We start from the raw sequence: 19,302 nt of genomic DNA, 5'->3' as shown, positions 1-19,302 counted from the left end.
CTTTTTGGCAACACTAAAAATGTAACCTTTTTGGTGGAAATATTGTTGCAAAACAGGTTTGTAATGGCAATAGCAGCAGGATAAAGAACTGAAAAGAAAAAGTAGATTGTTTATTTTCTGTCAAATCCGAATCAGATGACCAGATGACAATTGTTTTTTTTGTTGTATACTTCATTTTTATGCATTAAATTAAACTGTCAAAATGGCATTAAGAGGTCTTAAAGTTATCGAGCTTGCAGGTTTAGCTCCAGCTCCCTTTTGCGGCATGATTCTTAGTGATTTTGGAGCAACTGTCACACGAATTGATAAGGTAATAGCTGCTCTTTGTCGTTTACACTATTTAGTAAAACGTAATGTCCTTTTGTATTACTGAGGCGCTGAGGTCCTCAAAAAGTTGTCAACTTTCGAGTTTAATTGATAGATTGTATGGTCTTATGTATTACTCCATATTTTATTAATCGTGCCCAGGAAATAATATTGCAACCATTCAGAAGTTTGGAATAATAATCACCTCTTATTTACGAATGCATCGTTGTCTTTCATTACCTTGTTCTGTCGTTGTCAAGGCAACTCTTAATAAAACTGGATCGTTAGATTTTTAGTCTTGCCATACACTATGCTGAACAAACACAAACTTTAGGATGAAATAAATACAAAATATGTATAAGCCATTACTACAAAGTACACAACAATTAAATAAAAGGTGACTATTATTATTTTAATCTTTTGATATGGTTACAATTTTAAGGATTAATAAAATATGGAGCAATACACAAAATATATTGGTTACCATGACTTGATTTTTACTACTTGCTCTTTGCCTTTGCTGACTTTAGCTTCTACGAAACAGAACGGTGTCAAAAAAAAATTGATTTTATCAGGAGTTGTTTTTTATTTACTGCATAAATCTCCATGGGAAAAGGTGTCACTTCTAAGATCTTATATGACTCCTTTGTCTGTTGTAAGATCTGTTAAAGCCGCCAAAATGGTTTGTATCGATGTTGGCAACTATTATAAAAATAATTCTAACATCAATTTTCTCATACTTTTAACTTTTCTGTACAATTGAAAGACTTTCTATTTTCCAATTCTTTGCCTGATAAAAGCTGACAAACCTCCTGTTGTGAAGATTCACTTGACTGAATTAGAATTTTATTATTGACATTATTATAGGGAGCAGCTTCATCAGGAGAAACCAAAGTAATAATCCAAGAGATGCAACCTCTGTGGGTAAATGGGAAACCACATATTTAAATTTAGTTATGGGTTTGGGTTATGATAAAGCAAATAAACTTTTGCACGTAATAAACAGAAGAGCTGGATCTGCTCTATTTTATTCAGGTATTTTAACTGAACTTACCTCAGACATTTTGCAAGTGTTCTGTTTATTCCAAGTACTTTCAATGAAAAGCTGAGACAAATGCATGAAGTTATATTAGAGCTAAAAATGTTAGCAAAATGAACTCATTATAAGAGATTTAAGTAACAAATGAAATCAGTGTAGTTTCAGTTGAAACCTTTGAGAAGTCACTAATGTAGTCTTGTATATTGCTCTATATTTTATTAATCGTGTGCAGACCATACTGTTGCAACCATATCAGAAGATTAGAATAATAATAATAATCACCTTTTATTTACACTTTTATTGTTGTATGCCATTATCTTGTTCTATCGTTGTGACAGCAATTCACGTTAAAACTGGATCTCTAGATTTTATTGTTGCCAGATTCTACTAATGGGTTAGTTCCTCAACATAGAGCTCTTTGAGCCTGCTACAAACTGTTAAGACTATGGCAATCAGAAATAAAATGTAAAGTTTAATCGGTGTTCATCTTCAGCACAGGCCTGTATAATACACATGAACATATGAACTCCATTCTCGGAAAATTTGTCACCATCGTGGAAAATTTTTTACTGTTACAGAAACGTACTATTACATTTTTTACTATTTATGAAGAAAAAAACTGCTTATTTTACGTGAGTTCTTTTCAGAATTCTCGCGAAAAAATTCATTATTATGCTTTTTCTTACCGATGCCAACACGATTTTAAATTACATTCACATGATTTAAAGGCCCCAGTATGATTGATGTTTAAATGACTTAAAATTACAAAAATTTGGACTCTCCAAATCAATTGCTTTGGCAGGAACGGGATAGATTAAAAGTAGGAGACTTTTGACCCGTTGCTGAAACTTTCAATAAACTTTTAACCTACTATTAGGAGTCTATTATCATTTATTATATTTTCTTAATTAATAAATTTATTTTTTAAACAATATTAAAAATTGTTGGCTAGATATTTTTGCTGCACATTGTATAAAAGTATCAATTAATGATCAAAAGATTTAAAATAAGCAAAATCTTGGAATTCATTTATTATTTTAAATACTTTAATATAAAAATGCATTCATTTTGACATTTAAATACTCTTTTTCATCATTTTCTTACGATTTTTGTTGTTTCAACATAGCCAAGCAAAAGTAAAGCATTGCTAATTTCAGATTGGACAAATGAAAAGTTAGAAAATTCTTTTTTAAAGACTGCATTACTATTGAACATGTTTACTAGTGGGCTTTAAACAATCTATAGAATTTTTTGAAACTATGCATGACTTTTCTACACTTTTTTCCCACTTGTTGGCATTAATCATAGTAATCACATTGTTTGATAAAATGTAGCTACTTAAAAATGGTGTTTTCTTCAATTAAAATTCATTGCATAGAAAGCAAATAAAGTACTTATTTTAGTAACTATTCTATGGCTTTTATGTAAAATTTTTGCCATAATAATTTAGGTGCAATGGCTAAGAAAGAAGATGTAGAGTTAAAACTGCTTTGTTGAACTTTTTTTAAACTTTTGTTTGAAAGGGATTAAAGTTGTCATAATTTAGTTGTTCAATCTATAAATGGCAAGCATCTACTAGTGTCATTGTATCTGACTGCAAGATATGTTATGCATATGAGGTATATGCTTATTGGTTAGTAAAATCTGTTAATTGTTGAAAAATGCTAAAATCACCTATACAAACTATAATAAAATCCATTTCTTCAGAATGTATATATATATATATATATAGTAGTGTCAGTGGATTAGCACATTGCATTATTTTATTGCAATCAACAAGTATGTATTAAAATCTCATTTTTTTAAAAATGAAATATCCTTATAGAATAGATATTTTTTAGCAATGTATTTGTGATAAATTCAATATATTTTTAATTTTCAGCCTGACACGTATACAGATAAGGATAGTTTGTCGAGAGGGAAGAGATCTTTATCTTTAGATCTCAAAAAAACTGCAGCTGCTCACATAATTACTAAACTTTGTTCTACAGCAGATGTACTAATTGACCCATATCGACCTGGTATTATGAATATTATTTTTATTCTTAATTCTATTGCATATTGTTTACAAAATATTTTTTAATTAAACCATCCACTTCTAGTTTGTTTTCAATATTAGATGTAGTATCAGATGCAGTCATCTAAAATATGTCTCTTTAGGAAAAAAACCAATTCAAGAAAGGCTTTAAAAATTATGATTCAAGTGAAAAATATTAAAATATAGAAGGCCGGCTTTGTTAAAATTTATAGCTTATTTTTGGCAATGCATGCTTTTTTTGGAAAGATAAATCAAGTTTTTGAGATGGCTCTCATAGATAAACACAGTGACAAATAATGGTCTGTAAAGTCAAAAATGAAAAACAACTATAACAGTGGTTGAGATGTAATTTTTTTTTTGTAGTTTACAACAACTATTTTATTACAAAATGTAATTAAGTACAACTACTTTTTTTAAAAAATATAGTGAGTACAAACAACTTCTTAAATGTAGTCACTACTTTTAGGAGAACTTGATTTTCAAAATGGTTTTTGTTTCGTGAATGCTAAGTGTAAGTGCATAGTGAGAGACAGCAAGACATTTTTAGCAACGATCAAAAACTTTTATTTGGAACTAAGTGATTATGAATATTTCACACAGTCTCTAAGATAACAATTTTACCCTCAATATTTGTGTCATTAAATTCACAATTAAAAAATGTAGATAATTGTTTTGTGGATCTAAAAAAAATTTATCTATTTCAAGTGAGCTTTAACATTTTCTTGGCGAAAACTAGTATCAAATCATCCTTTACTTATCCCACAGCTGAAATAAATGTCCCTATTGCTGACTCAAGGGGAAAATTCTTAGTTTCAATTGTTACAGCAAATAGAATAAAAGTTTAAAAAAACAGTGAAACAGAATAAAATAATATACTGTTTAAATGAGAAATAAATAATTTACAGGTAAACAATTTTTTTAATTAATTTTTTTTTAAATTTTAAAACCAATTCAAATCATGAAGTTAAAATTGCAAATTGGAATTCTTGATTGCCATTTTGTGAGGTTCAGATAATTCAAACATGGTTGGTGTGTGAGTATATATGATATATAAGGCTCTCTCATATAAGGAGAGGCCCCTCTCCTCTTGAGATACTTCCACAGTCCCATAAAACATCTCTTTTCACATTGCCCATGTTAAAATTTCACATTATAAATGCAGTTTTAATAGGTACCAAATATACAAATTTTTCCTACATAAGTATATTCTGTATTGATTAAAATTAGGCCAATTACCACAGCCATAGTGGTGCAAAAACTCTTTCAATAAATTCTAATATCTTTAGGTCATCTGATGATTTATCACTTGAAACATAGTCTTAATGTTAAACTTGCTATTATGAGCCATCTTGCGTGGGATAAATATTCAGGGTGTTTGTTGACTTAAATGTAGTCGCATATGCCAGACAAATCTCATATAGGTGCTTTTGATTTGTACATAGAATTTGAACATCAACTTTAGGTAAAACAAAAAGTTTGGGGATAAATTTTTCCACAGATTTTTGTTCACAATGCTCTAATTATTTTATAATGGGTCCACTGAATTCTCGTGGTCCAAGCATGGCTCTGTCTAAATGTCAGAATAAGTGCTGTAGTGGAAGCTCGTGATGCAATAAACATATAAATAATTTTAGGCGATGATTTAGATGGTGTTTTAGACATTTTATGGTACTAATTATATAAACCTGTATTGATATTTATACCGTCACAGCCAATATCTTGTAAATTGTCAATATCTATAATTCTTGACAAAAATAATTCAATTATGGAAAATTCTACATTCTTAGTTGAACCAGAAAGTGGCATGGTATGACCTAAATATAAAGATTTTTCTTTTGTGTGTGTTAATTTTCTCTTGATAAAGAGTTTTGGTATGTCTCCTGTCTAAACATAGTCCTCTTACACTTTTGAGATTTCAAAATTTTTGAGAAAGCAATTACGTTGGTGAGCTCTTTGGATTTGATTTTTGTCAAAGATTAGTTCAGTTTCAGTAATACCAATCTCTTGCAGAACTGCAAATGCTACTATGACTGCAGGTCTATTAAGCATTTAAAGTTTGTGACAAATACCTGCTAGTGAAGGTATTTGATTGTAGTTTCTTGCAGTAACAAGGGGTTGTTTGTTGTTCCATTTTTTCTTTGGCAGACAGTTCAGTTGCAAAAAATTGGGTTTAATTATTTATAATATCTTTGCCCATTTATGCTGAACTTTACCAGTGGAGCAAATCTTTTACCAGTAAGAAAATTGAATGAGTTACAGGCTCATTAAATTCTTTTGCTTTTATTGCGCATAATTTTCATTTTTCTGCTCTTAATATTTTTTTTTTTTACTCTTTGTCTTTCTGTTACGCTAAGTTCTACCATGTCTTTGATCAATTATGAAAGATCACTCTTTGGCAGAACTATTCTCGACCTTTCACAATTGCGTTTTTCAATATCTGCACATTTGCTATATCCTATATTAAATAACATTTGATTTGCTTAAAAAAAAAGTACTCTGGAATCAATGTGCGAATTTCTTTTTCTGATAATTACGAATGAGTTGTAAATGGCGGTCATGAGAGACTGTTGGAATTAATACACTCAAATAAATTGCTCCGATTTTTCTAACTATGATTTGGCTGAAATCGGAAATACTTGAATCTTTCCCAGAAACTAAGCAATGTTTGAGGTCATATTATATATCTAAATACCATTTTATAACATCTTCATAAGTAGGTAGTCCTGAATTGTAAAAGTCTAATGGTGAGCTGAAAATAGGACAAAATGTTAAACTTGTTAAGTTTAATAAATATTTACTTAAAAGAAAAAAATGAGATTTTTTCTAAAAATATTTCTTACTTAAAATACAAAATCTTTGATCACAAAATAGATTTCGAAATAATCTGAAATGGAAATCAAGTGATTTTTATGGCATCAGCTTGTAGTGAGTAAATTCAAAGAAAGAACTGATTTTATATAACTTATGACATTCAGTTTATCATTGAAATTGTACTGATCATGAAAGAATAATTTTTTTTTAAGAAAAAAGAGAAAATAACTTATAATTCCAAATATTCAAAATTCTTATTTTAAGTGTAATACTCTCAGGCTGGTAGAAACTATTAAGAATTTAATGTAATCTCTGAATAATTTATTTGTTATCTACTGGTATCACAAGACAACTTTTGATGAGTATTACTATTTTTATTTCAGAAAAGAAAGAAATCAGCTTTCCCTAAATAACACATTTATTATTTTGACTCACTTTTATAAATTTGGGTATCTCAAATAAACCTTTCCTACATCTCAAATCCTAAAATTAAGGTTTTACTGTGCATTATATTCATGCATTTATATTTTAAGCAAATTACTTGCATAAATTTTGTCATAGGTTATTCTAAATTTTTGCTAATATTTTTAGGTGTGTTAGAAAAATACAATTTGGATCCATCTGTACTGTGCAAAGCTAATCCTGCATTAATATTTGCTAGAATGACTGGTTTTGGACAAAATGGACCCTTTGCAAAAATGGCGGGACATGATATAAACTATATAGCTATATCTGGTACTTTGTATTCTAAAACTTCTTATTCATTTTAGTGTAATTGTCATGCTGAAATATGCATAGCATATTTCTCAACATTTAAAAACTAAATTATTCTTATTTCACCCTTTTTTCAGTAATTAAAAATCAATTATATAATCGGTAATCTTTTAATACCATTATCTTGAATTGAGTGTAGAATAAAATCTATTTTTATTGATTCTCTTTACATCTTCGTAACATATTTTATAACCGTCGTTGAACAGCCGACCCAATTTGGGGTTTACGACTACAAATGTTCAACTCTGTAGCCTTGTAATTTTGAACCCAATCCAAAGGACAAGGGAACTTCTGGATCAAATATTGGGAGCAATTTGCCTTCATGGAGGACTTTTTTTATAGAACTAACCCACATTTGCGTTAAATGGAGAGAGAAACCACGCAGACCTCCACACGGTTAGCCTGACATCAATGGACTCTAACCCATGATCCATCTACCACTGAGGATATTTTACTATGGTCGGTAAGAGCCAGTTGCAGAATTCCTATCGACCAGCTATAGCTGGGATTCGAACCAGGTTTACCTCATTGGAAGGTGAACACTCTATCCCCTGAGTCGCGCATAGCTCATTAGCACAGAATTTAGAAATTGCTATATGGTTACTATTGTTTTGAATTCATTAAAATCTGTTATTATTTCTCGCTCCTGCCATATGAGTGTAACGGTAATTCATATGTAAAACTAGTTAGTTATTGAAATTAATAGCTAATTTTAAAATAAAAACATGAAATGGTTAAAAAAAAAAAGTTATACTTGTTTTTGAAAATAATAAGTAACCATAAAGATGGGAGTTGATTAAAAATAAACAGTGTCTGATTCAGTTCTACTAGGAAAAAAAATTAAAGGAAAAGCAGATTTTACTGTAGCTCAGTTTTTTTTTTTTAGAAGAGATAGTAGGCCATATGCTTTCTAAAAAGATTTTTTTCACTATTCTTTGAAATTCATTCAAATAGAGGGTTTGAGAGGAGAAGGTCATAAGAAAAGGCAATAACCACCCATCTTTTATGCAGTGGAAGTCACACACCACATGCTGTAACTTGACCACTTAAAGGAAGACATCAAAATCTTGGAGAGGGTCATCCTCTTAAGAAATAGTCATAATCTCAAGAGGGGGGAAGCTCCTCTTCCTTCCTCTGTGAGTGTGTATATATATAAAAGAAGAAAGCTAACTAAAAGAAAACTAAAACATTTGAGCCTTATTGACGTTTAAGAGCAAATATATATATATATGTAACATAAAAAGCTTCTATTAATCTTTTTATGTTAGTTTCTTTGCTATAAAACAACTCCTACTTTATTACTAATTAATTATTCTATTCCAAATTCTTTCTCACACTTTTAAAAGCCACATCCTGTTCTTAAATCTATTTTTGGTTCAACTATGCATTTAATTAAGAGCAGGACATATNAATATGTTATTAGTTCTATGTTTATTTTACCTCTTAAACATTGTTCAGATAAAATTGTGACATAATTTGAGAAAAAGGGTTTAGGACAGTTTAAGACAGTTTTGGACAAAGGGGTTTTGGACAGGACGGTTTAAACCAGGGTTTAAACCGTGGATTAATCCATTCTGTCCTAAACCTTGCCAACCCTGCTAGAAAGGCTTTAAAAATTATGATTCAAGGGAAAAGTATTAAAACATAGAAGGCCGGCTTTGTTACAGTTTATAGCTTATTTTTGGCAATGCATGCTTTTTTTTTAAAGATAAATCAAGTTTTTGAGATGGCTCTCATAGATAAACACAGTGTCAAATAATGGTCTGTAAAGTCAAAAATGAAAAACAACTATACCAGTGGTTGAGAAGTAATTTTTTTTTTTTTTTTTTTGTAGTTTACACCAACTATTTTATTACAAAGTAGTTAAGTACAACTATTTTATTACAAAGTAGTTTACAACTATTTTATTACAAAGTAGTTAAGTACAACTACTTTTCTTAAAAATATAGTGAGTACAAACAACTTCTGAAATGTAGTCACTACTTTTAGGAGAACTTGATTTATACCCATGTTCAAAATGGTTTTTGTTTGGTGGATGCAAAGTATAAGTGAAAAGTGAGAGACAGCAAGACATTTTTAGTAGCGATCAAAAACTTTTATTTAGAACTAAATGATTATGAATATTTCACACAGTAACAATTTTTCACTCAATATTTGTGTCATTAAATTGACAATTAAAAAATATAGATAAATTTTTTTTTTGAGTTCTAAAAAAAAATTTCTCTATTTCGAGTGAGCTTTAACATTTTTTTGGTGAAAATCATCCTAGTGTCAAATCATCCTTTACTTATCCCCCACAGCGGAAATAAATGACCCTATTGCTGACTCAAGGGGAAAATTCTTAGTTTCAAATGTTACAGCAAACAGAATAAAGAAAGAAATAAAACCCAGTGAAACAGAATAAAATAATATACCGTTCATTGAGAAATAAATAGTTTACAGGTAAACAATTTCTTTTAATTATTTTTATTTTAATTTTAAAACCCATTCAAATCATGAAGTTAAAATTGCGAATTCGAATTCTTGATTGCCAGTTTGTAAGGTTCAGATAATTCAAACACGGTTGGTGCGTATATATCATATAGAGCCCCCCCCCCCCACTCTTTAGATACTTCTGCAGTCCCGTAAAACATCTCTTTTCACATTGTCCATGTTAAAATTGCACATTATGAATGCAGTTTTAATAGGTTTCATTTATAATTCGAAATATTTAAAATTTTTATTTTAAGTGTAATACTCTCAGGCTGGTAGAAACCTTAAAAATTTATTATAATCTCTGAAGAATTTATTTGTTAACTACTGGTATCACAAGGCAACTTTTGATGAGTATTCCAAATTCTTATTTTAAAAAAGAAAGAAATCTGCTTTCCCTAAATAACACATTTATTATTTTGACTCACTTGGTATATAAATTTGGGTATCTCAAACAAACCTTTCCTACATCTCACATCCTAAAATTAAGGTTTTACTGTACATTATATTCATACATTTATATTTTATCCAAATTTCTTGCATAAATTTTGTCATAGGTTATTCTAAATTTTTGCTAATATTTTTAGGTGTGTTAGAAAAATACAATTTGGATCCCTCTGTACTGTGCAAAGTTAATCCTGCATTAATATTTGCTAGAATGACTGGTTTTGGACAAAATGGACCATTTGCAAAAATGGCGGGACATGATATAAACTATATAGCCATATCTGGTACGTTGTTTTTTAAAATTTTTGTATTCTAAAACTTCTTATTCATACTCGTTTTAATGTAATTGTCATGCTGAAATATGCATAGTATATTTCCTAACATTTAAAAACTAAATTATTCTTATTTAATCCTTTTTTCAGTAAATAAAAATTATTAATATAATCGATCTTTTAATACAACTATCTTGAATTGAGTGTAGAATAAAATAAATTTTTATTGATTCTCTTTACAGCTTCGTAACATATTTTATTTTATAACCGTCGTTGAACAGCCTACCCAATTTAGGGTTTATGACTACAAATGTTCAACTCTGTAGCCGTGTAATTTTGAACCCAATCCAGAAGACAAAGGAACTCCTGGATTGAGTATTGGGAGAAATTTGCCTTCATGGAGGACTTTTTGATAGAACTAACGCATATTTGTGTTAAATGGAGAGAAAAACCATGCAGACCTCCCCACGGTTAGCTTGGCGTCAAGGGGACTCTGACCCATGATCCTTCTACCACTGAGGATATTTTACTGTGGTTGATGAGAGCCGGGTGCAGAATTTCTATCGACTAGCTATCGCTGGGATTTGAACCCAGTTCACCTCATTGGGAGGTGAACACTCTATTCCCTGAGCCACACATTAGCACTGAATTTAGAAACTGCTATATGGTTGCTATTGTTTTGAATTCATTAAAATCTGTTATTATTTCTCACAAAAAAAATTTCTGCCATATTGCCAAAACGGGAATTCATATGTAAAACTAATGAGTTATTGAAATTAATAGCTAATTTTGAAATAGAAATATGAACTAGTAAAAAAAAATTATACTTGCATTTGAAAATAATCAGTAACCATAAAGATGGGAGTTGACTGAACCTCACAAAATGGCAATCAAGAATTCAAATTTGCAATTTTAATTTTATGCTTCGAATTGTTTTTCGAAGCCTTAAAATTAGAAGTAGTACATTTTGTTACTCTTAAGCTATAAAGTTTGCGTTTACTTAAGTAGAGAAAATTATATTCTTTTTTCTTTTTTTATAGCGTATTTACTCTATTTGAAATTAGTCTGTTATGTTCTGATTTTTGTCCTGATATTTAAAAAAAATATATAAATAAATAATTCCTAATTATTTCTTTGGCTACCTATGGTGCCTGAATATTTGATGCCCCAAATCATTATTCTTATCAAATTTTATCCTAAACCGTTCTGCACTTTTTTCTTGTTTTAGTTATGATTCAGGTTTTGTGATCAATATTCAGTAGTAATCCTTTTAACATCTCTTAATCCTCAAAGCATTCAGCCCTTGGGCAAAACTGTGCTGACATTTCCATGCTATAGACTAATTTTCCCATTTAATAGCATGGAAAAACTGGTGCAGAAAAGCCTTTAAACTAAAGTTTGACAAAAGCCAGGACTACTCAGAAGATTAATTGAGAAGAAACTGTTATTTGCATGCTTTATTTATTTATTTAAAAAAAAACCTTTTTCTACCTTAAATTATAGAGAACTTGATTCACTTATAATTCTAACATGCAGAATATTTTCATTATGTAATTAAAATTTAAGGTAAAAGAAAGGCTGAATTTAAATTAGTTTAATTTCCTGCTAATTGCCTTAAACTGTATTTAAACTTTTACTTGAATAAAGTAAAAGTTTTGCCTTAAATTACAAAGAAAAAAAATTTAATTATTAAGCAGATATTTTCCCGGATAATTTCACCTTCCATTTATTTTTTTGTAGTTGCTACAGTTATTTGAAAAGTAATTCATATTTAATTATATTTGGTACAAGGTATTTGAAAAAAAAAATTTGTGTTTGTCTAAATTTGCAATTCTTTGTTAGTAAATATTTGCATTGCAATTATTTTTGTATTGCTAATTTTTAAATTTTTTTTTTTAATGAAAGTTAAAACTTTTGCTGGAGTCTGAACCTTTATTAAATGAAATGTTCTGAAAAGCAAATTTTTTCAACTGGAAACAAATAATTTTGTTCTAGAAAGTCTCCACTGTATGTTGTTTATTTGTTAACTTGTCTATATTGTTTAAAAGTTAGATTTCATGAATTATTTTTTTTAGTACTTGTTAAATGTACAAAGTTCAAAATGTGTCCTACTTTGTGTGCTCTTATTAGAGATGAGACAGGCTTGTTTACTGAAATTAGTTTTCGAACTCGGACTCTTGATAAAATTTTTATAAACTTTTTTACTAATTTGCTCACCATTCAATAGATGAAGCAGAGTGAAATAAAAATTAATTCTTAAACTTAACTGTTTATAAATAGGTTATCTCATTAGGAATCTTACAGACAATAAAAACAAATGTTTACTGTTGTCGATCATTTCTCTTCAACATTTCTCTTTCATATTCAATTTAGATTTTTCTCTCGATATTTGTTTTACAAATTAATGATGGTAAAGGGTTTTAATGACAAGTTTTCGTATTAAGACATCAGAGGCAGAGTAACAAGACATCGAAATTTGGCATATGTCCAAAGTATATCTTGCGCTGGGGCGGGTTCGTGCTCTAAGTAATCCTATGTATCTCGGGCTCGGGTTAAAATTCTTCAAGCTCAGGCGTACTCGAACCTCTAAAAGCGAGCCAGAATTTATCTCTAATTCTTCTTCTTTTCTTTATAATTCTTTGGGCTAATTAGATTAATATTTTAGGAGTATTGTCAATGATAGGTGGAAAGGATAAACCTCAAGCTCCAATCAATTTGTTGGGTGACTTTGCTGGAGGTGGTCTTATTTGTGCACTAGGTATCTGCTTGGCATTATTAGAACGACACAAATCTGGGAAAGGTCAAGTTATAGACGCCAACATGGTAATTTTTTCCATTTGCATTCTATTTCTGTTGCAACTCATTCAAGAAAAAGATACAATTCATGCAAATCGAGATTTATCATTTTATAATCTGTATTTTTATTTTGGTTTATTATTATCAGGGGTCTGTCCAGGCTACACATTTACTACCCTTTAGTGGTACCTTCACAAACTGAACTTTACGAAAAATGGTAGTTTCACAAAATACTTTTTCTTAAAATTTGATTTTTGTATCCAGTAAGAAACGATAAATCCATATTTTGTATTGTTTTTTTAATGTAATTTTTAAATTTCCCAAATTATATCTAAATTTTCACAAATTAGGTACCTCTCAGAAAAACCTAGACAGACCCCTGATTATAGATTATTCACTTTAAATATGTTTGAGTGATTGCTTAACATGAAAAGAGGTTTAAAGATTTTTAGTTTCCTTTCCTTTTTTGTTTTAAGTCTCTGATGTTGTTTTATATGCAAGTTGCTGTATTCTTAACAATTCAATTAAAAAAATTGCTAGTGAAATATTTTTTTAATTAGGGCAGATCTAAATAGATTTTTGTTGATTCTAATCTTTAGAAAGACCTATTGGTCTTTATGGATGCTGTTAGAGGCGATATATTTGTTTATGGATATCTAGCTCATTAGATAAATTTGCTAGCTGAAGTATCATTTATTAAACGTGTTGTAGAAAGACAAAAGTATTTTGAAAATCATCACCAACCAGCAGGATAGCTTAAAGAACTTTCAGCTACAGTTAAATTCCAGATACCAAATGAAACTAGGTGAAATAGAATAACAGTCATGAAAGTGCTCGTAACGGTCTTGAAAATCATTAGCATTCAAAGACTAGTAAACAACCATAACTTATTTAAACAAGCAAGTTCAGTCGGTAGCATACCTTTAAACAATTTCTAGAGTGAAGAAGCAAAATAACTAATGCATTTTATGAGTGGCTAACTGTCTTGAATAATGCCTCATAAAAATGTTATTTTAAAATGAATGAATTTAACATTAAAGCCTCTTCATTTAAAACTTGTTTTTGACTGCTAACTGCTCTAAGTTGCAATAAACAATTGCAATCACTGAGGACTGAATACCTTTTTGCTTAAAATGGATCTTTTCGGTGGCTTACTAGCTCCTATGTTATAGTAAACAATCCAATTATTATTACTTTATCCACTCCAAAATGTATCAAAACAATTATTTATTTTCAATATATATTGATAATTCAGTGAAATCACCAATGGTTTTATCACGCTATGATTTGATAGTTATAATGTATATATTGCCTTATACTTTGGACCACTCTCTGGTTCAAACTAAATGGGCCATATTTCCCAGATCGCTGCTACTCCCTATAGTTTGGTGGTCAGCAATCCGAATCCATTGCAAAAAAGGTGTGTTTTTTTCAAAGAAAGTGCGTTTTTGTGTCTGATTTTGTTACTAAAAATATCGTCAGCACTAATTAATTAGTATATTTAAGGTCACCCCCTCAAACTGGATTAAGATTAAGACATAGAATGTGAAGATAGAATAATTAGATCAAAAGATATTGAGAGTGGTCCGTATTTTATTTTGTGCACTGGACATCGAAATTATTTGAATTTGATTTCCCTCCATTAGTAGAAGTACTGAGTATTCTTTGCTGCTCATTTTGCTTTTTAGACATAATTATCCCATTATTAATTTCTACATCTTCCGAATCTAGTGCTTGTTTTCTCGTGCATTTCACCATTATAATCTTTACTAAATCCAAAATTTTATCCAAGTTACAGTTTTCTCTCATAACAAATTTTTGATCAAAAGCAGTATGCAAAAATCATGTGCAACACAAATGTCATATTAAAAATAAGAATGTTAAGGGAACAATCACGCCTCTGGCAACATACAAAACAAATTTAAGACAGAGAAGGACTGACCAAATAAAAGAGAGAAACAAATATTGAACTTATTCCGAATGCACATGCATAGTCTATATCTATTTTAAATATCTATAATTTTGACTAATCTGTCAGATCTTCCCTCATATTATGCTTTTACTTATTTAGCGTAGTGTAAAAATAAAATTCGATGTTGTAGTATTTTTCCTATAAAGGTTACATACCTTGTTTATAACTTACTATGATTTCAATATGTGGAAGGAAGGTTACATTAGTTGTTCTTTACTTTAATGATATGCAAAATGTTCAGTGTATTATAAATTAGTTTACGATGCAGCTGAATCTGAGATGTTACAATATACAATACCAACCTAAAATGTTTTGATATTGATTCTTTTTTTTTTCTATTTCAAGCTTGCTTGTTTATCGTCATTATGTAATTTCCTGCGAAATTGAGTGCTAGAATACGTTTTTATTTCATTTTAATCATATGTAAATACTTACTATCATTTTGTTATTGCCATTATTGATTATAAAAGTTTTGGATTATTGCTAAATTATCTTGCAGTTTCTCTCTACTTACTATAACCACACAATATTGATGGACACTTGTATGTGCCCATAACCAGTCAAAGGGATAATAGCATATGTAGATCATCCAAATCGTTAAAATTATGAAAGACTGAATGAAAATCAGAACGAAAAGAATAGCTCATATCTCAAAGCCGAAGTAGTTTTCTTTTTCAAAACAAATGATGTGTAGGTTGGAGTTTGGTGCGAAGGCTTTAAATAGTAATGAAATTTGTCCTGAGTTCACATATTTTATTCCAAAAATTGTTGTATATAAATATGTCTTGGACATTTTGCTATTAATTATCCTATGTACTATATATGAATGTCTGGATAATATGCCTCATAAATAAGAATAAAGAATATTGTAGGTTGCTGGTTCAGCTTATGTATCTAGTTTCCTTTGGACCACAAAGTATGCCAATATACCGATCTGGTTAGGACCTCGTGGTACAAATGTTTTGGATGGAGGCACTCACTTTTACAACACCTACAGAACAAAAGATGGAAAGTTTATGTCTGTTGGAGCCATAGAAACCAAGTTTTACTCTCTTTTATGTAAAGGTACTCATATTTAAGTTCTTTTTTGTAATTTTTAAAAACTGGCTCAGTTTGCTTAGTTCAAAAGTTATTTATTCAATAATACTACAAGTTAATACTATCTGGTTATTAATTCTTTTCTAAGCATAGTCCATAAGTGTTATGTTGTATTTATATTCTCTAATAATGTATATTCGTATTGGTTGTTATTTTTTGTCACTTACATGTTAGCATTGAACCTTTTCTGTTATGACTGAATTTTTTAAAGGCATATGCATATGAAATTTAATCTAAAATTATTTAATTTATATAATTTTAATAATTTAAAATTATATAAAATTATTATTATCTTAACACAGAAATGTTTTTGAAAATGACTTTTTTTTTAACAAGAGATGTAAAAATTCTAAAATTTTACTGGATGCCCAGGACAAAATGAATACTTACCTGCAAAAATTTCATTTATTACCTGGATGGTTCTGGTCGCCTGGTGAAAATTCAATATATTCTCTAATCTGGTATTTTAGTGTTTATGCAAAACAAAATAAAAGTTTTTTGTGTAAAACAATTTTCAAGATATAGTTTTAAATAAAGTTATTGCATACATATATAAATAAAAGCATTTTTTTAAATGTTTTAAACCATAAGTGAAAATTTCATTAAAGAAATTTAGGATGATTGATCAAAAGTAGAATAATTAACTTATGACTTCGTTGTGTTTGTGTTTTATGTTCTGAAGTATGATATTAAACATTATGCAAAAAAAAAAAAAAAAAAAATCCTTTAATCAGGTNAAAAAAAAAAAAAAAAAAAAAAAAAAAAAAAATGCTAGTTTACTTTTTCTTCTGAAAATTATGATGTTTAATATTATGGGGAAAAAATTAAGTTGGATAAACTTATTTTACTCTAAAAAATTCGTGAAATTTTCTTAAATATTACCTCAAAAATAATTTCAATTCTAATATTAAAAAAACTTCTATTTATGTTTCCAGCATTTTAATAGTTCTTTTTCTTTTTGTGATACCAAAATACAAAATTGGCTTCTAAATAAGAAGTATTACTTATGTCATTTTGTTAAATTAAGACAAATTTCAAATCATCTAATAATTGTTTTGCTTCAAGAAATTTGAAGAAAAAAAATTTAGTTTAGTCCTTTCTTGTGTACTTTTCACAAGAAAATTTCTAAAAATCTGTGGCAGCAAGGCAATGAGTTTCTTTTTTATTCTGTTACATTCTAAATGTATCTTTCCTTTGAAATTTTTGCCGTAAGTTCAATTTTGTGAAAAATTCTTAGAGTTTAACTTAAAGTTAAAAATATTAATAAAATATCTTAGAATAAAAATCGATTTTCTGATGCATAAAAGCTGTAGTATTATTCATTAATTTTCTCTTTTTTCTTTTAAATGTTTAGAGCATGAACTTAAGAGTTCTAAATAAATTATGGTTTTTCATTTAGTATAAGCCATTGCTGATAATTTAAATGTGGCCCATTACATTTTCCTTCCATTTATTAAATTGATCATTGTTAAAACTTTGCAGAATTGTAAAATATATAGTCTTTCTTTTTAAACTGTAAAATGATTAATTATAAGTTTACTAATTTTGCTTTTGGTGGAATGGCATTAAGTTCTACTGAATCCACCCTTCAGTCTATAATTGCTTTTCTTTTTGCAGGTCTTGGTGTGGATCCAGAGAAGTGCCCTCAGTTTGATAATTGGGATGAAAACATAGAAATGTTTTCAAAAATTTTCCTCACAAAAACTCAAGAAGAATGGTGCAAGATATTTGACCTCACTGATGCCTGTGTGGCTCCTGTTCTACCAATGGAAGAAGCTCATCATCATCCTCACAACTCCTGCAAAGGAACTTTTATATGTTCTGATGAAAAAGTTGTTCCTTCACCTGCCCCAACACTTTCTAGAACACCTGCAGCAGTGAAACTGACCGAGCCTTTGAATGGACAACATTCCATAGAAATTCTTCGAGAGGAAGGTTTTAGTTCTGAAGAAATAAAGAAGTATATTGATGATAAAGTAGTTCACGCTTTAAATGTGAAGTCTTCTCTTTGATATGAATAATTTAATATGTGTTTTGTTAGTACTGAGCTGTGATAATTGATACTTATAATAGATTTTATGATTGAAAATGATATTTTATTTTATTTGAGTTGATGTCAAAACAGGGTTCATAAGTCGCAAGGAAAACCTGAACAACTCAGGGAATTTAAAATTATCCTCAACAACTCGAGAAAAAAAAATTTAAATGTTTTTCTCAGAGAAATTGCAATTATGGGAACTTTACCTACCTTTTTAATAAAATTCTTTTAAAGGAAATAAAGTTGTAATTCTTTGTTAGGATTTTAGACTGCAATTTCAGGTTAAGAAAAAGATTTATTTGATGTTGATTATTATGCAATTATTACTTGGATGAAGGTTTTGATTTACTTTTTGAAATAAAGGTAAGATTTTATTTATTTCAAGGTTTATCGGGGTTGATGTAGGGGTAAATATTATCAATGAATCTTTTAATTTGTCATGTTTCTATCACTATTTCAGAGATGCCAACTGCTCCGGATGTGCCATAATAATTTAAAAACGATAAGCAACTACAAACTAAAATTTGCTAATATTTGGCTAATTTTCTTTACTTTTTAAACAGTGTAGTACGACTAAGCTGTAACATAGTGACAAATTATATAACCCTTTGAATTTATTAAACTAAGAATCACACATTAATAAACTACCACTTGAAAATATTTATTTGCTGTCCGGAGCAAGGTGGCATCATTGCTTTTTTTGTGTCTAAATATTACTATTTTGTTTTCATGAATGATGTTTGCTGCGAGTATTATTATTATCTTGAATTATAGCTCTGGATAATCTGGGAGTTTTTCTCAGAAGTAAAGAAGCACGAACCCTGCATAAGTCTCTGTTATGTTTGAAATTATACCAATGTCTGATTTCTGTGATTGATGTTTTGTTTTTGATAATTTATATAAAAACAAAATATTTCTTGTAATTGTATGAAATTAAATAATGATTTAGAATCATCAATCGTTTAGTGAATGTGCCATGGTTGATTGCAACTGAAAGCTTCCTCAAACCTAATATGAAAAATGAACATAAAAATGTAATGTGGGGATTCTCTCCAGTGCGATCACTCATACTTAAAGAAGGCATTCTTAGTAACACCGAAATGTATCTGATTTTATTTTATTTTATTATAATATGCTTTGACTTTTTTCACATATAACTGATGTGAATCATAGCTTTTTTGGTTCCATAACTGCTGTATAGCTCAGTCATTGACCATTTAAAATATTCTTACTAGTTAA

The 19,302-nt window shown here is 29.2% G+C and overlaps 1 protein-coding gene across 3 annotated transcripts; it reads left to right on the top strand.

The window, feature by feature from the left end:
- Window positions 1-23: 23 nt before the first annotated feature.
- LOC107440019 (Alpha-methylacyl-CoA racemase) lies at window positions 24-19,021 on the top strand. Of its 3 annotated transcripts, none has more exons than XM_043043628.2 (6): window positions 24-310; window positions 3,228-3,366; window positions 10,028-10,171; window positions 12,825-12,982; window positions 15,800-15,992; window positions 17,643-19,021. In XM_043043628.2, the coding sequence occupies exons 1-6, from the start codon at window positions 203-205 to the stop codon at window positions 18,035-18,037; spliced, it is 1,137 nt and encodes a 378-aa protein (XP_042899562.1). In that variant the 5' UTR covers window positions 24-202; the 3' UTR covers window positions 18,038-19,021. The 3 variants fall into 3 exon arrangements, with proteins under 3 accessions (XP_042899562.1, XP_042899564.1, XP_042899561.1); XM_043043627.2 differs by lacking the exon at window positions 10,028-10,171 and adding an exon at window positions 6,786-6,929 and having other exon boundaries at window positions 48-310; XM_043043630.2 differs by lacking the exon at window positions 10,028-10,171 and having other exon boundaries at window positions 27-310.
- Window positions 19,022-19,302: the final 281 nt, after the last annotated feature.

This window comes from Parasteatoda tepidariorum, chromosome 7 (genome assembly GCF_043381705.1).
Source record: "Parasteatoda tepidariorum isolate YZ-2023 chromosome 7, CAS_Ptep_4.0, whole genome shotgun sequence".
Lineage (NCBI taxonomy): Eukaryota > Metazoa > Arthropoda > Arachnida > Araneae > Theridiidae > Parasteatoda > Parasteatoda tepidariorum.
This window is presented reverse-complemented; position numbering and strand designations above follow the sequence as displayed.